The sequence below is a fragment of the Myotis yumanensis genome, unplaced genomic scaffold, assembly GCF_028538775.1.
Source record: "Myotis yumanensis isolate MYYU_CA2020_CCGP unplaced genomic scaffold, mMyoYum1.0.hap1 SCAF_3, whole genome shotgun sequence".
Taxonomy (NCBI): domain Eukaryota; kingdom Metazoa; phylum Chordata; class Mammalia; order Chiroptera; family Vespertilionidae; genus Myotis; species Myotis yumanensis.
Window position 1 is genome coordinate 23825045 of NW_027223754.1, and position 20727 is coordinate 23845771.

The 20727-nt window shown below is 39.4% G+C and overlaps 1 protein-coding gene across 1 annotated transcript in view; it reads left to right on the top strand.

The window, feature by feature from the left end:
* Positions 1–1442: 1442 nt before the first annotated feature.
* Positions 1443–20727, top strand: part of LOC139006011 (disintegrin and metalloproteinase domain-containing protein 5-like) — a 76462-nt gene continuing 57177 nt past the window's right edge. Inside the window, exons 1-9 of the mRNA XM_070408444.1 lie at positions 1443–1497; positions 2248–2327; positions 7666–7721; positions 12376–12454; positions 12730–12806; positions 13809–13974; positions 16177–16242; positions 20101–20172; positions 20372–20526. Coding sequence (XP_070264545.1) covers positions 1443–1497; positions 2248–2327; positions 7666–7721; positions 12376–12454; positions 12730–12806; positions 13809–13974; positions 16177–16242; positions 20101–20172; positions 20372–20526 — 806 coding nt within the window. The remainder of the gene's footprint in view (positions 1498–2247; positions 2328–7665; positions 7722–12375; positions 12455–12729; positions 12807–13808; positions 13975–16176; positions 16243–20100; positions 20173–20371; positions 20527–20727) is intronic.

A 20727-nucleotide genomic window follows, 5' to 3' on the forward strand; every position in this document is an offset into this window, starting at 1 on the left:
ATTTTTCCAATTCAAAAATTTCCGTGTGGTTCTTCTTTGTAGCTTTTATTTCTTTGCTGAGACTTTCTATTTTTTTCAGTTGGTTTCAAGTGGTTCTTAATTTCCCATTGAAGCTTTTTATACTAGCTTTCTTAAAATCTTCATCAGATTAATTCCTACATCTCTCCATGTCATCTTGTGGCGGTTTATTGTCTTTTCTCATTCAGTTCAAGATTTTCTTGTATTTTGGTTTGACACTTGGATTTTACTTTATGAGACTCTTAAGTTTCCTCCAGCACCTCCAATGGCATTGTGGGTAGGTAAGAAAGTTCCATCTTCCCACTTAATCTTCTCGGAGACCACCCTGATACTTGGGGGAGAGTGGTTTCTTGTTATAGCCAGCAGGGTGGAAGTCTAGGCTCTCTACCCTGCCTCTGCTGATGGGGTTGTCTTTTTTCCTGTGGCTCGTAGGGAAATTGTCAGAGTTTACTGCCTTGTTAGATTGCTCCTGCTGTGGTCCTTTGGCTAGGGAAAGGAGGCTTTTCTTGGAGATGATGATGATTTTTTGTCTGCTCCTGTTGGTTTATCCAAGTCACTGGCTCCTCTAGCACCCAGCCTGGGATATATGAGGCAAAGGAAAACTCAAGGAGCTCACTGCCATTTTGTGACATAAAGAAGTAAAAACGAGGGCCTGCATGATTACAGTGTGGCAATAATAATGGGATATTAAATGAGGTTTTTTTGAAGTGTCTATATTTGAACAGGGATTGTATGGGCTTTCCTGCATGCAAGAGCTGTCCAATAATGGCATATCCAACAATTCGATTTAGAAAAGTCACAATGTTTGCAACGGTTTTTGAAAATATGTGCATTTTGCCTGTTTGGCCGGTCTGAAAATATAATAGGTAGGAAATTGTTTGCTATGGGTAATGTGAGCATTTTTATCTTTATTCCTCCTTCTTGCTGTAACTAGAAATTACTTCAAAAATCATGGGCCTAAGTAAATGATACAAACCCAAGCCTCACTAAGCACCACCCCAATCTGAGAATTAAAAATCACCCCGCCTTTCCTTCCTTAAGAATAAATACACTGAATGTGAGTGAATGTTGTCAGTCTTCCCTGAGCCCTCACCTGCCCGCAGGCTTTATGCCAACTCACCTCCAAAGCAGCTCTCCCAGGTTTTCTTTTTAAAAAAAAAAAAAAAAATTTTTTATTGCTGATAGCATTACAGGTATCTCCCATTTCCTACTCCCTCCCTCCCTCTTTCCCACCTTCCTCTCACCAACCTTCCCACGGCCCCACCCCCACACCCGGGCGCCGCTTTTTCCTTCTCCCATGGAGCCACTCCTGCCCTCCCCCTCCAGTTTCGCGCATCTCCTGTTTCTGCGCGAGCTGCACCGTTACTGGACTCAACGCCTCAACTGCTGTTATTCGGCCAGCGGGACTCCTAGAGAACGGAGCCATGTTCTCTCTTCTGGTCCTTTTCATGGGACTTGCTGGTCTGCAGGCAGGCCTCAGTAAGTCCAGTCCCGTGATCATCCCCCAACCCAAGCTTTGGAGGGGACTTGGTTTGCTTAGCGGGGCCTGTACATTTTGGGTCCAGCTTCTAGGCCCAGACCTTACCCAGGCCCCTCTCTTGCCCCACCCATTTTCTCCTTGCCCTTTGCTTCAGGGTCTATAGCCAAAAAGGCAAAGAGCCAACCTCTGGGCAGAAAACCTTTCACTTCTCTGGAATGGTTTCCTTTTCTGTGAAATATGTGGTCTTTTCCACATTCAAAATTCTGCTGTTGTAGAAATGATTGCATCACCATAAAGAAGGTATTTAATCTAGGATTTTTTCTGATTGACTGACCGCTGTCCTCAGCCTGCTCCACTGAAGATTATGGGTCACCCTTGTATTCAATATTCAGTCTTCTCCCTGCAAGATCCCTCTTTTTCGATATACCTGTTTTCCCATTTCCACACTTCTTTTGCAACACAGTAACACTGTATTTGTTACTCAGTGTTGCTTAGTCAAATTCTCAAACTGCCTAACTAGAAATATGTGTGCATAGAGACAAATAAAGATAAAATAAAAACTTGAGATCTTGGCAAGGGCTAAGAAATTTGCAGGTAAGAGTGACCGGAAAGACAGTGGAAAGGAAAAGTAGATGCATAGATTATACAATAATTTTTTGGTAATGTAGAGAAACAAATGGAGAACTGGATTTTAGAAATTGATAATGTAAAATCAGGTACCAAAGTAACTTTGCTTATTTTTATTTTAGATCATCATAAAACATTTCTGCAGAGCACAGTTCCTGAAAAGATTTCATCCGCTGACACAGAAAGAGATCCAGAAAATAATGTAATGGGAAATAATATTTTTATATCTTAAATTGTGTTGTTTCTAATGTGAAGACCAGCATTGCAGAACAAAGAGCATTTTTAAAAATCTGTATGAATGTGTGTGACTCCATGTTTGTGTGTTTCTGTTGAGGATGAAGGATTTTAAGGATAAGAGCCACCAGGGCCAGACTAGGGAGAGGCAAGCAAAGTGCTTGACTCAGGCACAACATTTAAGGGGTTGATAAAAAGCTAGGGATATTAAAGCAGAGGTTAAGGTGAAGTGAATGAGGTGAGTCAGGATCAGACGTCTTTCTTTAAAATGCTGATATTTTGTTTACCATGTATTTTTTGCATTAATTTTGATAATTTAATATATTGCATTCAAATAGTATTTATATTGATTACTGAGTTTTCTGGACCCCTAGTCCTGGACCTGATGGTTCCTCTAGCCGCAAAAGCCCCCCCCGCCCCCGACCCCGTCTATGGTTTTTCTTTCTGTAGTTTCAGCTATTCCCAGTCAACTGTTGTCCAACAATATTAAATAGAAAATCCCAGAAATAATCATAAGTTTTAAATTGTGTGCTGTTCTGAACAACATGGTGAAATCTTGCACTGTCCAGCTCCATCCCACCAGGATCATGAATCATCCCTTTGTCCAGTGTCCCCACCTCACTTCATCTAATCATGTAGGCATGGTATCGTCTCACATCATCATAAGAAGAAGGGTGGCTATAGTTATAATAAGACTAGTGGCCTGGTGCATGGATTCGTGCACCTTGAAAGGAAATTAATTAGAAGAAATATTTTAATATTGCTATTTTCTCTTTATCTATAATAGAAGTGTCAGAGATGAAGCGTCAGAGGTATGTTGTGCCAATAGTTGGTCTTCAGACATATTCTGTCGATGACGCGGCTTTCTTTCAGCTTCTGAATGTCAACAAAAACAATTAAATTCACAATCAACAATGACAGATCGAAACACACGCATGTGATTGGCGCCAGCAAGAGCTTTATATGTATCGTGCATGCCCTTGTCAACGTTTATTTTTAAATTTCCAGTGCGCATCATGTGTACTGGCTGGTTGGTCGGATGGTCGGATGGTCGGACAGATGGATGGTTGGTCACTTAGCTATATATATATATATATATATATATATATATATAGAGAGAGAGAGAGAGAGAGAGAGAGAGAGAGAGAGATTGAATTTGAGAGAGAGGGACCTTGTCACATAACTTTTATTACAAGATATTGTTATAATTGTTCTATTTTATTATTAGTTTTTTGTTAATCTCTTACTGTGCCTAATTTATAATTTAAAATTTGTCATAGGTATGTACATATATGAAAAAACATAGTGTAATAGTATATGTAGGGTTCATTATTATTCATGCTTTCAGGCATTCACTGGGGGTTGTCATAGGACCTATCCCCCATGGATAAGGGGGACTGCTGCACTTGCCTCACCTTTCAATGAGTCAGTGAGGAGCTTAAAGGTGATCAGCGCATAGACTTCACAGCTGGAACCTAGATATCAGTACACATTCCTTCTCTGATTCCCCAGGAAAATCTACTTCTCACACGGTCCCTTCTATTATAGGATAATCTAATGTTAGTCATAATTGTAGTCTTGGATTTTATTTTTTCCTTTTAGTAGTTTTAAAAAACCTTCCCACTCTGTTTCACATAAGGATTCACTGTTTGTACCAGGATTTCCCCTCCCCCATCACTCCCAATTCTCTGAAGGTAGTCTTATGTCCCTATATACTGGTTCTCTACCTTTTTTTCTTTTTGTAGCTAGATTTTATTTACAACCCCCCCCCCCCCCCCCCCCCAGTGAATTCTCAGTCATGCTGTGATGTAGGATTAGAAAGAAGGGTCTCCATTTGATTTTTTGTTTAATTTCCTTTTTTTCTGAAGTTCATACCAATCCTCTTCCCTTATTATGACTGACCAATCTTTCAATTCTCCATGAGTCTAATCTCTAACATTTAAAAAGGGACACTTAATATTATGGAAATTCAGTGTTTCTTTTAACTATAACAACTCTAAAAGCTCTCTTTTAATATTTTTGCAACAGAAAATTATTATTAATGTGGGGTGTGATTATATTTTAATATATTTAGTATAATATGAGGTAGGACCTTCAAAAGTAGTAGGGCTTAGGGGACAATTAGAGAGCTCCTAGATATTACAAATAAAACATGGGGCACCCAATTAAATTTGAAATTTTATATATATATATATGTTGCCAAACTAAATAATTTTAAATACAAAAAATTATTGTTCAGCAGAAATAAATTACAAATATCTAAATTACATACCTCTCTCTTTCTTGAATTGTATTTCCATGATGGTTTGACTTTCTTAAATAGTTCCTTGTTTTGCAGAATTTGCTTATAAAATTCCTTGCAGTTATTCCATTTATATTGTAACATAGTTTCTGCAGTAGTCACATCCAATTTATTTCATTGTTTTTTCCACTGAACATTTGCTAGTGAGAAAAAACACTGGATATTAGCATTGTGAGATAGTGTGCAAAACCTGTGATGACATAAATTGGTCTTAATTTGCTTTTCTATTCTTCACTATTATGTTGCATTTCTCTTTTCCCTTTTTTCCTTTATATATATATATGTTTTAAATTAAATTTATTGGGTAAATAGATCATATAGGTTTCAAGTGTATTCTATGATATATGATCTGTATATTGCATTGTGTGCCCACTACCCAAAGTCAATTAATCTCCATACTTTCTTAATTACTGTAGCTTTATAATAAAAAATTGATATGTGGTAGTGCAAGCTTCCAACTTTCTTCTTGTTTTTCAAGATCGTCTTGATTATTATTCTCCTTTGCATTTCAATGTAAATATTAGAAGCATTTGTCAGTTTCTGCTAACAGTACTTCATCTGTCTCCAGATGAGATCACAGTGACAAGCCAACACCTTAATTAGTATATTTTAACAATGTGATTTGTTATCCTAATGGACTTGTGTTACAGCATTATTGTTTTAATTTGCATTTCTTAAATAATTATTAACATAAATTTTTTGAGGGATAATTTATACACAGTGAAAAATAGAGATTTTAAGTGCACAGTTCTTTGAGTTTTTACAAATGTACATGTTCTTATAATCAATACCCAAATCAAGAAAAAGATTATCCCAGATATTTCCATATGTCCACCACCCTAAAGACACTGTTCTGCTTTCTATCATCATAGATTAGTTTTGTCTATTATGAACATTTTTGTACATATTGTAAACATCTGTATAACCACCACACATTTCTAGGTATAGAATGTCTAGCATTTCAGAAGGAGCCCTCCTATAGCCTCCTAGTCAATACCCAAAAGTATTAACACTATTCTTATTTCTATCAGCATAGATAAATGCTGTCTATTCTTGATACATATGTGATTCCTTATAAATATATATATATATACATATATTAAATAAATATACATTTACATATACATGAATATATGTCTGTATATGGACTCATAACTACGCAATCTTTTTGCGTAGCCTCTTTTGTTTAACCTTCTGTCTTTTAGATTAATCTATGCCGTTACATGTAGTCCCGTTTATTCTCTTACATTGCTATATAGTATTCCATTGTATGAATATATTATAATTTTATATCCTTTTGACTGTTGCTGAACATTTAGGTTGTTTCCAATGTGGTAATATTATGAATAAGATGCTCTGATTATTTTTGCATGTCTTTGGTATGTATATGTTTACTCATTTCAGTTGGATGTGTGCCCAGAAGTGAAATTTCAGTGTCATAGGATTATCTACCAGAGGTCCGGTGCATGAATTCATGCACGGGTGGGGTCCCGAGTGGAGTGGAGTGGGACCGGCCCTCTGGGTGGGTGGTGGGACGCCCTTGCCAGCCCGGGATTGGATCCATCCCGCTGATGTTCACACCAGTTGTTGGGAGCCACCTGGTGGCCGCTTTTATATCCTTTTTTCTTTACAGGTCCGTCTAGGGAGGGGGAGCACCCTAGGTGCCTGAGGCCGACTTCCTGTTCTGTAGCATTACTTATAATTTTTTATTGAATTTTGGTTTATTACTTTTGTAGAGCTGACATGACAAAGTAACACAAAAGCCGTGGCTTAAACAACAGAAATTGTCTCAGTTCTGGAATCTAGGAGTCCAAAACCAAGGTGTGGGCAAAGTTCGTTCTTTCTGAAGATTATGAGGGGAAGATCTGCTTCAGGCCGCTGTCCTTGGCTTGCAGATGGATATGTTCTCCTTATGAATCTTCATGTGGCTTTCTGCCTTTGAGTATGCCTGTGTCCAAATTTTCTCTTTTGATTAGGGCCTGCGCTAACGATGTTATTTTAACTTCATTATCTCTATAAAGACCCAATCCGAGTTGGATCACATTCAGAGGTCTTAAGGTTCGAAATTCACATATAAAGTTAGAGGGAAACAATTCAACCCAAATAGCTGGATGTTTGTGCCTGGAAAATTGTAAAAACTCTGGATGATGTCTTTTTGGAGTTATTGTTTTTTTCCCCCCTCCTATCAGTTTTGTACATTTTTTGTTAATTACATTCTAGGTGTTTTTTTTCATTGTAATATATGTAGATTTAAATTTTTAATGGTACTGTCATATGTCACTATATTTTTCATATTTGTTTAATAACAAGGGATTTTTAGAGGGCACAGTATTCAAGGTCCCATCCAGACTCCACTTACACTTCGTTCCAGTGTGCTATTCAGATGACTCTTCTTAGATCATTTATGTGTTGCAAAGAATCTTATTCGGCTATAACCGCAGGTTGAGAACCGCTGTTCTAGAGGGTTCTCCATACTTGTCTCTGCTCTCTCCCTATCCTCTCCTACATTCTATTCCAGGGTAAAGTCCTTGCTTAACTGGAGAGGCAAAGTATAAAGGTAGTTGTTGTGGAATGTAGCTAGAGGTGTAGTGCATTTCTTGTAGTCCTATCTATAGAACTACCAGTTCCAATGAATAGGGAAATTTACTTTCCAGGAGGGCTGGGAGTAGGCGAGCAACAAGTTCTCTCAAGTGAGGGGGAACCTTTGGTATTTACCTTCAGCATGACAAATGGTCTAAGCCAAAAGATAACAATAATCAACTAGGCTTTTCCCTCAGATATATTAATTATGGTGACTGGAAGGCATGTGGGGACTCTACCACCTTTTCCTCAATGTAGAACTTTGAAGCTTTAAGTATCCATCCACATAGGAAGGGAAGCACATATAATTATTGTATATTATTATTAATTTAGTCAATATTTTAAAAGTATAACTGACAGGAAACATTATTTAACATATTATTTATAATTATTATTAAAAGTATTTTGAATTTTCATGTTACAGGTTGCTTATATGATTACAATAAAAGAAAAACCATATTTTGTTCATCTCAAAAAGCAGTAAGTAATTATTTTACCTTTTAAAATTTTAATTCTTTGGTTTCTTGATTTTTTAAATAGTTATGAATAGGATAAATTCAAATCAGATGTATATTTGATACCTATATGCATTTGAAATCTAATGTATATTGGTTATTGAATATTGTCTTAGGCATACAAAAAACAAGAAAATATGATCCACATTTAAAGAATTTATAATGCAGAGTGATATATTCAAACACATTAGTAGAGAAATGGGAAATTTTATTTTAATATGGTATTATGATAAATATGTAAATAGTAGTCTCTGAAAATCTGGGAAAGCTTTTTGGGAAGAGGTAAGAGATGACTTATATCTTGAGGGAAGATACTTTTAGCTCTGTAAAGAAATGGGGTGCCATAGGGGGGCATTCTGTTTAGAGGAAATCATATGTAAAACATAGAGGTGTGAGACTAAGTAGATTCTGTGGTGTTCAAAAAAGTCAGTGTGAATTACTAAAGAACATGTTTTGGGGGGATGGAAGTAAAATATTTGGAAAGGTAGTAGGTAGAACCAATTTGTAGATCTATCATGCCATGGTAAGGATATTGCAAGCTAAAATGTTTTCAAGAATATACTTATGTAGGCTCATTGAGTCTTGTAGGTTGATTCTGAGGGAGCAAAAGTAGAGTAGGGTGTCTAATTATCCTTCCTATCTAATAAAAGAGTAATATGTAAATTGACCATCACTCCACGACAAAGATGGTAGTGACCATAGTGGCCAGGGCGGGACACTGGTGGTGTCGCCCCGACAACACGAGCCCAGCATCCGCACCCCAGCCCTGTGGAGGGAGGAGACGGGCCTCAGGCCGGAGGCTGGGGCAAGGGACACTGGCATCATTGCAGGCCGGGCTGAGGGATCCCCCTCCCACCCGTGCATGAATTTTATGCACTGGGCCTCTAGGATGATTATATAATAATTTAGGTGAGTGATGATTGTTGATTTGAATATATAGTATAGGTCAGGGGTCCTCAAACTACGGCCCGCGGGCCACATGCGGCCCGCCAAAAACATTTGTTTTTTTACTTCAAAATAAGATATGTGCAGTGTGCATAGGAATTTGTTCATAGTTTTTTTAAACTATAGTCTGGCCCTCCAGCGGGCTGAGGGACAGTGAACTGGCCCCCTGTTTAAAAAGTTTGAGGACCCCTGGTATTGGTCATAGTACAGGAAAGAAAACATTCAGTAGGCCTTGAAGACAGATTTGGTAGTATGACTGGGAAACAGTGAGAATCTTGGATAATTTAGTTGTTGCTTAAGAAAAGGTCACTTATAGTATAATTAAATGAGGAGCATGAACAAGGGAGATCTTTATGTGAGGAGGGTAAGTTTAATTTGCAGTGCCTATAAGATATACAAGTGGGTTATATTCCATAAATACAGGAATGTGAATCTCTGAGCAGAGATTGGTAATTGAGATATAGATTTAGCAATAATCAATAGTTTGGCTGTAATTTTTTTAAAATGAGAGCTTATTAAGTGCTTATAAATAGATTGGTGGCTAAAGACTAAATCCTACTAAAGACCAATATTTTGGGGGCAGGTAGAACAAAAAAACAACAACAAAAAACGCCATGAAGACTATGCCCTAGACCAGGGGTTGACAAACTTTTTCTGTGAAGAGCTCTGGCTAATATGCTATGTACTCTATTGGAACTAAGCAATTTTTCACTGTAGTGCAAAAGCAGCTATACACAATATGCAAACCAATGAGCTGGCTGTATTTCAAGAAGATTTTATTTACAAAAGATGCAGCCAGCCTAATTTGGCCCAGGGGTTATTGTTGTTTGACCTCTGGAAGAGGAACAGAGGAGGGATGTGTGATTACACTGAGTGGGTGTGGTTGCCAAAATGATACTAGAAAGTCTAATACAATGATTATTTTAAAATTGTCTTTTGGGTTTGACATTGTGGTGATTATGAATATTTTCAGAGCAGTTTCATGGTGAGTAAATATTGACAAAGTAGAGAAACTGTCTGTAGACTAATCTTTTAATACAAATAGGTTGCAAATTGAAAATATATAAGAAATAGAGGACACAGAGTCATGGGAAGTTATTTAGGATATAATGGCTTGATAATAAATTCTCAGAATAGTGTTAGGATAAAAAACTGTAGAGAGGAAGTTTGAAATTATAGGACTGAAAAAGGTAGGTATCTTCAACATGTGGCACAGAATGGGATTTGTAGCACGAGTATAAGGGATTGCTTTGAACCAAAGTCGTCGTCATCTGGAAATAAAGATAAGATGTGGGGATGGGTACAGGTTATCTGTAATGAGGTGACATGGAGTTATGTGGGATGATGGACAGGCGTTGTGCCACGTTGTTTTAATTGTTACTGAGGAAAATGAAATAAAATTCTGACCGAGTTTGTTGAGAAGAACTTGGTATGTAACTAAGCTTAGTGAATATGAGTTTGTAGCAATGCAAAGGAAATCTTTATAAATTGTATTCTAACCCTATATTTTAATTTTGAGATTCAGGTTTAAAATGTGGAATCGAGCAATAAAGACAAAGATTTGGAAGTTCTGTGCTGGAAATTGAGACCTATGTTGTTTTAGTATTTGATATTTCTAGCAATTTAGGTTGTCCATTAGCACATATTTTGATATTATTTGTCACTATAGTTAAAATGCCTCTCTCAGTGTCTAATTTATTGTAAACTAGTGGCCCGGTGCATGAAATTCATGCATGGAGGGGGGGAAAGGGAGGTTTCCCTCAGCCCAGCCTGCACCCTCTCCAATCGGGAACCCCTGTAGGATCGGGACTAAACTGGCAGTTGGATATCCCTCTCACAATCTGGGACTGCTGGCTCCTAACTGCTCAACTGCCTGCCTGCCTGATTGCCCCTAACTGCCTCTGTCTGCCTGCCTGATTGCCCCTAACCCCTCTGCCTGCCTGCATAATCGCCCCCAACTGCCCTCCTCTGCTGGCCTGATTACCCCCAATTGCCCTCCCCTATTGGCCCAATCACCCCCAACTGCCCCCACCTACTGGCCCCATTGCCCCCAACTGCCCTCCCCTGCTGGCCTGATCCCCCTAACTGCCCTCCCCTGCTGGCCTGATTGCCCCTAACTGCCTCTGCCTCAGCCCTGCCACCATAAATTTGTCCAGAAGGACATCTGGAAGGTCTCCGGAAGGTCTCCCGGTCAAATTAGCATATTACTCTTTTATTAGTATAGACTAGAGGCCCGGTGCACAAAAATTTGTACACTCAGGGGGAGGGGAGGTCCCTCAGCCCGGCCTGTGCCCTCTCGCAGTCTGGGACCCCTCGGGAGATAACGACCTGCTGGCTTAGGCCTGCTCCCGGGTGGCAGAGGGCAGGCCCAATCCCTAGGTGCAGCCCCTGGTCGGGCTCAGAGCAGGGCCAATTGGGGAGTTGGGGCGCGCCCCCTGTCATGCACAGAGCAGGGCAGATTGGGAGGTTGCGATGCCACCCTCAGTCACGCTCAGGGTAGGGCCGATTGGGGGGTTGGGGCACCGCCCCCTGTCACACTCAAGGCAGGGTCGATGGGGAGGTTGCCACGCAACCCCCTGTGATGCACAGAGCAGGGCCAATCAGGGGGTTGGAGCGCTGCCCCCTGTCATGCACAGAGCAGGGCCCATCGGGGGGGTTGGGGCTCCGTACCCTGTCACGCACAGAGCAGGGTCGATCAGGGGGTTGGGGAGCTCCCCCCTGTCACGCACAGAGCAGGGCTGATCAGGGGGTTAGGGCGCCTTCCCCTGTCACAAACAGAGCAGGGCAGATAGGGAGGTTGTGGCCCTGCCCTCTGTCACACTCAGAGCCGCAGGGCAATCAGGGGGTTTGGGCACTGCCCTCTGTCACGCTGATCCCGGTGCTGGGAGGCATATTACCCTTTTACTCTATAGGATAGAGGCCTAGTGCATGGGTAGGTGCTGGCTAGTTTGCCCTGAAGGGTGTCCTGGATCAGGATGGGGGTCCCGCTTGGGTGCTTGGCCAGTCTGGATGAGGGGATGATGGCTGTTTGCAGCTGGTCACACACCCTTCAGGGTGGGGGTCCCCACTGGGGTGCCTGGCCAGTCTGGGTGAGGAGCTGAGGGCTGTTTTCAGGCTGGTGGGTGACTGAAGCTCCCAACCGCTCCTTTTTTTCTTTTCTTTTTTTATTCTGGGCCAAGACCTCTGCTGCTGAAAGCAGGTATCTGGTTTGTTTCGGTTCTATAATTGAAACACTGTATCATCTCCAGCTTTGAGATCCCGGCCGGCTGAAAGCTGGTTTCTGGGGTTTTGTTTAGCTTCTATATTTCTTACAATGTTTCAAACTGCCAGCTCAGAGGCAGGCAAGGCAGGCGGGGGAACGTTGGAGTCCTCCTTCACTGAAGCAAGCAAGCCTCATGTTCACTTCCAGCTGCCTGGCTTCCAGGCATCTTGGCTGGCAGTTAATTTGCATATTGCCCTGATTAGCCAATGGGAAGGGTAGCGGTCGTATGCTAATTACCATGTTTCTCTTTTATTAGATAGGATGATAGAGAAGTATTTGGAAAATAGGATAGGCCAAGATAATTGGCACTACTTTAAATTTCCTAGTAAAAAGAAAATTTGTAGTATGAAGAGTAATTATTTCTATGCTTTCTGTTTCACAACTTGGTCATGTTTTTGTGCTTTCTGCCTAGATCATTTTTATCCCCAGTTTCTGTTGTTTATTATTATGACAAACATGACACCCAGAAAACTAACAATCCGTTTGGTCAGGTAAGACTTAAGGTGTTTTTTTCCTTACATATTTCTTATTCTGAATTTTCTTTAAAAATATGAATATTCTAAAATCCTAGAATATTATTTTACATATTCATTAAAATGAATAAGCTGGACTAGTTCTTATTACTACATGGCACAGCTTCATTAGGTAAATGCCATACACATTAATGTACTAAGGTAGCTAATCTAACACATGTAAATGGCATATATGGGATGTCCATGTTTAAAATAAGTTATCCATTTGTTTATCTTTGTGTACTTTTTTTCAGATGGATTGCAATTATTATGGATATATTGCAGGCATTCCAAATTCTCTTGTGTCACTCAGCACTTGTTCTGGACTCAGGTTGTAACCATTTGCCATGACCAGATCCTGCTAGTGTATTAGTTGATATGCCATATATCTTTTCTGATTCTACAGTCACCTGTGTTATTTCAATTCCCTAAAAAATGAGCAAGAATTACTGACAAAATAGAATTGGTCACCCTGACAGCATCTGTGCCTGATGGATGGCTACTTGTGGATTCTTATAGGATCTGCTGCTTGGGGCTTTGAGCAGTCTTGAGTGTAGTGGGTGTTGATTGGTCTCTCCATACTTCTTTAGTTTTCCCAAATTTTTATGTTTTCTTAATTCCTAGAATGGGTGACAATTGCCAAAAACCTCAATCTGATAGATACTTTGCCTCAGCTCCAATCATGTTTAGGCTGGCAGTGTCTTCAATAAAGCCCACAAAAATTATTTAGACATTTAGTGTCAGGGAGAGTTAGGTATCTCAAAAAGAAGAAAGGGCCCTGGTCAGTGTGCTAAGTGGTTAGTGCTTCTCCCCACGCACCAAAAGGATGCGGGTTGGATTCCTGGTAAAAGGCACATACCTCGGTTGCAGGTTTGATCCTCTGCCCTGGTCAGGGTGCATGTGGGAGGTAACCAATGGATATGTCTCTCTCAGATTAATGTTTCTCTCACCCCCTTTTTTCCCTTTCACTCTTTCTCTAAAAAAAAAAAAGGAAAAAAAAAAGAAAAGAAAAGAAAAAAGGGACTTATAACTAAGGGAGAGAGTGTCTATAGTTCCTACAGACTGGCTTAGAAAATCTATACCTTAGGAAAGGGTCTTAACTTGTTTAAGCATGTGGATCCATGCCACCAATATAGTTTCTGTAAGATATTTTTGTTAGAATATGTATAATATGAAGCGATACATATCCTGCTGTTACTAGTTCTGTTCTGGGTAACACCTCAAAAAACAAAGAGATAAAGTAGAAAAACTAAGATGACTTTAAATGTATATCTATTAGTTTATAGTTTTGGTAGAATCATTTTAGATTTGTTTCGATTATTTCAACATTCAGGGGAATATTGCAGTTGAAAAACATCTCCTATGGAATCGAACCAATGGAGGTTGCATCAGGATTCATGCACATGATTTATGAAGACAAAGATTATTACACTAACATTTCTCTCTTAGGAATCAGTGACATTTATTATTCCAACTATCAATATAGAAAAAGTTCAGAAGTAAGTATTGACTTTTTAATTTTAATATATTCTGTATAATTTTGTGAACTGAAAATGAATTTCAGAGTAAAATTTGGTGACTTGCAAATACAAAAGTTATTTTAGTTTTTCATGAGGTTCCTCCATGAATTTTAAAATACATAGAGATAAATAGAGAATGAAATCTCAGAAGGAGGTGTGTGGGGGGACTGGAAGAGATGAACTAAAGAACATATATACATACTAGAGGCCCGGTGCATGAATTTGTGCACCAATGGGGTCCCTTGGCCAGGCCTTCAGGATTGGGCCAAAACCGGCTCTCCAACTTCCCCAAGGGGTCCTGGATTGTGAGAGGGTGCAGGCCAGGCCAAGGGAACCCACCGGTGCATGATCAGGGCTGGGGAGGGATATGGGAGTTTGGCCAACAGGGGAGGGACTATGGGAGGGCTCCAGGGCATGTCTGGCCTGTCTTGCTCAGTCCTGATTGGCCAGACCCCAGCAGCAAGCTAACCTACCTATTGGAGCATCTGTCCCCTGGTAGTCAGTGCATGTCATAGCGACTGGTCGACCATCTGCCCCTTGGTGGTAAATGCATGTCATAGCGAGCAGTTGAGCAACCTTAGCATATCATTAGCATATTACGCTTTGATTGGTTGAATGGCTGACCGGACATTTAGCATATTAGGCTTTTATTATATACTAGAGGCCCGGTGCACAAAATTCATGCACAAGAGTATGTGTGTCCCTCAGCCCAGTCTGCACCCTCTCCAATCTGGGACCCCTTGAGGGATGTCCGACTGCCCATTTAGGCCCGATCCCATTGGGGGACTGCTGGCTCCCAACCGCCCACCTGCTTGCCTGCCTGATTGCCCCTAACCCAGGGGTGGGCAAACTTTTTGACTCGAGGGCCACAATGGGTTCTTAAACTGGACCGGAGGGCTGGAACAAAAGCATGGATGGAGTGTTTGTGTGAACTAATATAAATTCAAAGTAAACATCATTACATAAAAGGGTACGGTCTTTTTTGTTTAGTTTTATTCATTTCAAACGGAAGGATCCAGCCCGCGGGCCGTAGTTTGCCCATGGCTGCCCTAACGGCTTCTGCCTGCTAGCCTGATCACCCTCTAACCGCTCCCCTTCCAGCCTTATTGATGCCAAACTGCTCCCTGCTGTCCCGATTATCCCTAACTGCCCTCCCCTGCCAGGCTGGTTCCCCCAACTGCCCTCCCCTGCAGGCCTGGTTCCCCCCAACTGCCCTCCCCTGTAGGCCTGGGTCTCCCTCAGCTGTCCCCTTCTGCAGGCCTGGTTGCTCCCAACTGTCCTCTCCTGTAGGCCTGGGTCCCCCCACTGTCATCCCCTGCATGCCTGCTCCCTCCCAACTGCCCTGCTCTGCTGGCCTGATCACCCACAACTGCCCTCCCCTGCTGGCCATCTTTTGGTGGCCATCTTGTGTCCACATGGGAGCGGCCATCGTGTGTGTTGGAGTGATGGTCAATTTGCATATTACTGTTTTATTAGGAGGATATGCATAGCCCATGGATAGAGACAATAATGTGGTGAAGGACTGGAGGAGACTGAGTGGAGGGGGGAAATGGAAGGGAATGGGGGAACATCTGTAATAGTGTCAACAATAAAAAATAAGCATAGAATAAAATTGAATTCTTTGTTATGCTTGTTATATGAAAGTTTAGCAAAAACATAGTTAACAGATTTAGAATATAGGGTTAAATAAACCAAAAAATGTTTACATGTGGGCATTTAGACAATTAATGTAAATTATTACTTTTTCTCAATTGTCTGGCAATTTATTTGATATAAATATTATGTGATCTGCCTGGCCAGTTTTTTAAACTATATTGTTTGCCAAAAGTAGTTTCCTAAAATTGGTAGCAGAAAATCTTCCCACATGGAAGATTACTGTGAAAATTATTACAAGGCTAAGGAAAGAAAAGCTATATGTTATAAAGTTAATATTTCTAATTTCAGATATTGCTAAAATCAAAAGATACCTGGGTTCTTGTATAGCTGGAGGTCTCATTAAAAATTATTTTAAACCACAAACATTGTTTGGATTGGAATTTTCCAAATAGTACCTAAATTTTGTATTTGAAAATACCCTTGTTATATAATCAGTAGTGACATATTTCTCAGTTTATCTTTGAACATAATTTCAGTAGAAAGTAAATTTTTAGAAATTCCTTAGTATTCATGTATGTTTTTCAGAGAGTTGAATTTTTCAAGTTAATTCCTCAATACCTTGAACTATATATTGTTGTGGATAAAAATATGGTAGGTCCTTTTAATATATTATTATTTTAAAATTATTTAACATTTGTCTTTTACTTGATTTCAATGATATAATAAAAATTTAAAACCCATTTTTGATGTTCATTTTGATTTTAGAACCATTGATAAATTCTTTAAATTATAAATAAGCCAAATTTTTGTTAATTAATTTATTTTGTGTATATGATATCTAATTGCATTTGTAAAGTGAAGCATTTTTCATTTTCTAAACCTTGTTTGTTATTTTTTCTTTTTTTTAAAAGGACTACATTCTCAATGAAAGTATATATTAGAACAGTGATGGTGAACCTTTTGAGCTCGGCGTGTCAGCATTTTGAAAAACCCTAACTTAACTCTGGTGCCGTGTCACATATAGAAATTTTTTGATATTTGCAACCATAGTAAAACAAAGATTTATATTTTTGGTATTTATTTTATATATTTAAATGCCATTTAACAAAGAAAAATCAACCAAAAAAATGAGTTCACGTGTCACCTCTGACATGCGTGTCATTAGCTCGCCATCACTGTATTAGAACATCCCCAAACCTTCAAACCCACTTGCAATAATATTTAATTGTCTGAGCCTAATTGGTAGGGTAGTCTACTGAACACATATGGCACCTCTTTCAGGCAAAGGAAGAAAACAAGTCATCTGTTCTGTTCTCAATTCTTAGTGAATGAAATGACAGAAAAACAAAAGAACAAAATTTTCATAATGAGGATTCACAATTATACTTCAGATCTTGCATGGGTTTAAGTTGTGAATTCGTACAACGTAGGTAGTTAGGGGATTCTAAGCTATAAGGCTGCATTTGTCCTAGATTGGTAAGATATAACGGTACCTGGTGGAAGCAGATGGTATTTCTCCCTGGTGGAATACAACTTTAAATAGGATTCCCACAGATTAATAACAGCCATGTATTAGCTCAAAATCCATAAAAAAATTAGCCACAGTGAAACAAAACAAAAAATAATAGATTTAGATACACAAAACCTTCAGATATTAATATTTTAAGACATAGGTTATAAAACAAAAATATTTTCCCTAAAAAAAAGTTGGTTGATTCTCAAAGAAGTAAATATGAGGCAGGGAAGTGTAGACATAATTGTTGGCAGAGGTAACAAAAATTGAAGTGTGATGGCTCATTAAAGAGTTGGAGAGCTTTTCATTATAGCTAAGTTGACCCAGTACAAAGCCAATACATATGCTAAAATCATATTCCTGTAAATTTACAAAGCAATTAGAAGTTGGTAATCAGAATTTTAAGCATAATAAACAAAAAGAAGGCAATAAAGGAAAACAAATATTATGTATTAAGCATTTGTTTAATATGGAACAAATTTTAAAGCTAAGGTTAAAATATTTCAACTCAAATATTTCATTAGATGTAGAGGGAATAAATACTGCAATTAAAAACAAAAGTTAAAGATTAATGAAAAGCAAGACAAATGACAGTATTTTATCTTTTGTTATGGCTGAGTAGTATTCTTTTCATATATGTACCACATCTTTAACCAATCATCTATCAAGGACACTTCAGTTGTTTTCATGTCTTGGCCACCATGAATAATTCTGCAATGAAAATAGGGGTACATATATCTTTATGAATAAACTAGAGGCCCAGTGCATGAAATTTGTGCATGGTGGGGGGTCCCTCAGCCAAGACTGTACCCTCTCTAATCCAGGACCCCTTGGGGGATGTCTGACTGCCACTTGCAATCCAGGACCACTGGCTCCTAACTGCTCACCTGCCTGCCTGCCTGATTGCCCCTAACCACCTCTGCCTGTCTGATCGCCCCTAACCACCTCTGCTTGCCTGCCTGATCGCCCCTAACTGCTCCCCTACCGGCCTGATCACCCTTAACTGCTCCCTTCCTGGCCTGATTGCCCCTAATCACCTCTGCCTCGCCCACACCTGGAACCCAGGATTCCCTCCTCCGGCCAGTCGCAGGCACATGGGAGCCGGGCTTCCTTCCCTCTGGCTGGCAGCAGGCACCCAGGACTCAAGCCGGCTTCGCCCGGGCTGGCCGCAGCCGCAGCCGCAGGGGACCATGGGTGGGCGGCTTTGCCTGGGCCACAGCTGCAGACACTGGCTCCCAGGACTGCGGGGTGGGCAGCTTATCCCTCTTCTTGGCCACAGGCGCAGCCACTGGCACCCAGGACCATGGGGCATGTGGCTTGTCCCTCTCCTGGGCTGCAGCCTGGCTGGTCCCCATTTCTCTCTCGCAAGCTCATTTGTGCCTGACTGGTCCCCACTCCTCTCTTGTGAGCTCATTTGTGCCTGGCTGGTCTCCATTCCTCTCTCCCCAGTGTTGAGTGTCTGAGCCATTATGGCATTATGGTGTGAGGGCATGATGGCCATTTACATATTAGCTCTTTGTCATATAGGATGTTTTGAAAATTTTCAGGTAGGTACCCAGAAGACAGGTTGCTGGGTCATATGGTAACTCTATTTTTTGTTTTTTCTTTTTATAAATTTATCAAGGTTAATAAGATTATATAGGGTTCAAGTATACATTTCTATGATCCTCAATCTATATATTGCATAGTGTGCACCTCACCCAAAGTTGAATTATCTTCTGTCTCTGTATATTTGACTCCCTTTACCCTTAATACCCTTCCCACTTCTTTCCCTCTGGTAACCACCATACTGTTGTCTGTGTCTATGCTTTTATTTTTGTTTGTTGTTCTTGTTGGTTCATTTGTTGTTTTCAGTTTTAGATCCCACATATTTTCCATGGAGGCTGTACCAGTTTACATTCCCACCAGTAGTGAATAAGGATTCCTTTGTCCCCACAACCTCTCTAACACTGTTACTTGTCTTGTTGCTAACAGGCATTCCAAGAGGTGTGACGTGGTATCTCACTGTAGTTTTGATCTGCATTTCTCTAATAGCTAGTGAAATTGAACATCTTTTCATATATCTCTTGGCCATTTGTATGCCTTCTTGGGAGAAGTGTCTGTTCAGGTCCTCTGCCTATTTTTTTAATTGGATTATTTGTTTGGTGTTAAGTTATATGAGTTCTTTGGATATTCACCCCTTGTCAGAACTGTTGTTTGCAAATATCTTCTCCCAATTAGTAGTTTGCCTTTTTGTTGGCAGTTTCTTTTGCTATGCAGAAGATTTTTAGTTCGATGCAGTCCTATTCATTTATGAAATACCACATTTAAAAAAGTCATGATTGCCCTAGCCGGTTTGGCTCAGTGGATGGAGTGTCGGCCTGCGGACTCAAGGGTCCCAGGTTTGATTCCAGTCAAGGGCATGTACCTTGGTTGCAGACACAACCCCGGTGGGGAGTTGTGCAGGGGGCAGCTGATAGATGTTTCTCTCTCATCGATGTTTCTAACTCTTTATCCCTCTCCCTTCCTCTCTGTAAAAAATCAATAAAATATATTAAAAAAATAAAAAAGTTATGATTCAGTTTCATAAATAATAAAGGGCACAAGTTAAATGCTTTAAACATTGCTTAAAGTCATGTTATTAAGAGTCTCGTGCTCTATTGACTGAACTAGCCTGGCAGGCACTTAATAGAACTGAAACCTATATTAAATAAGATTACCCCAGTAAATTTAATGAAAAATTTAATGAAAAATTTATAACTTTAGAACTATCATTAGAGTTTTCAAAAAATAGCAGTATCACAAAAGACAGAAAAACAAAATCACGTTATTGTGTTTTTATTTATTGCATAAATTATATCACTTTTATAAATCATTACTTATACATCATTATTTCTTGGATTACAATTGGAATGTAGTCCTATCACTAATTTAGAATATAGTACATTGTATATATAAAGGGTATGTGATATATTAATGGCATTCACTAGTTTTTAAAAGTAATTTATGTTTTACAGTTTGATTACATGGGCTCTGATATAAAGGCTGTAACACAGAAGGTTATGCAGATATTTGGACTTGTTAACACTGTAAGTTTTTAAAACTCTTTTGTTTATATATTTTGTAAAATTATCTGTAATATGTATTGATTTGTTTAATATTTGGTTGTGCTGTTGAACAGTTTTCCATGATCAACATACCAAATTAAATGTCTTAAATATGTTTTTATAGAAGTTTAATGTAATGTTTAAATTTATTTAAAAATGTTTATTTGTCTTCTCTTTTTAGATGTTTAGTCAGTTAAAACTGACTGTTGTAATATCTTCCATAGAAATATGGTCAAATAAAAACAAAATTTCTACTTTTGGAAATCCTTATTCAATATTATACAGATTTTTACAGTGGAAATCTGAACATGTCTTCCAGCCTGCATACTTACTTGCGTGAGTATAGTATTCCATATTGGTACAGTGTTGTAGAAAAAATGCAAAAAGATTTCATATGTTAATTATGAAAAATAATCATCTATGTAATATATACTATATTCTATAAATTTGGTGAACATGACTGGGATGGGGGAAAACTGTAAGTTAAAGTCCTTGTCCTCAATGAGCTAATGTGAAGTGAGACTTAAAAATTTCTAA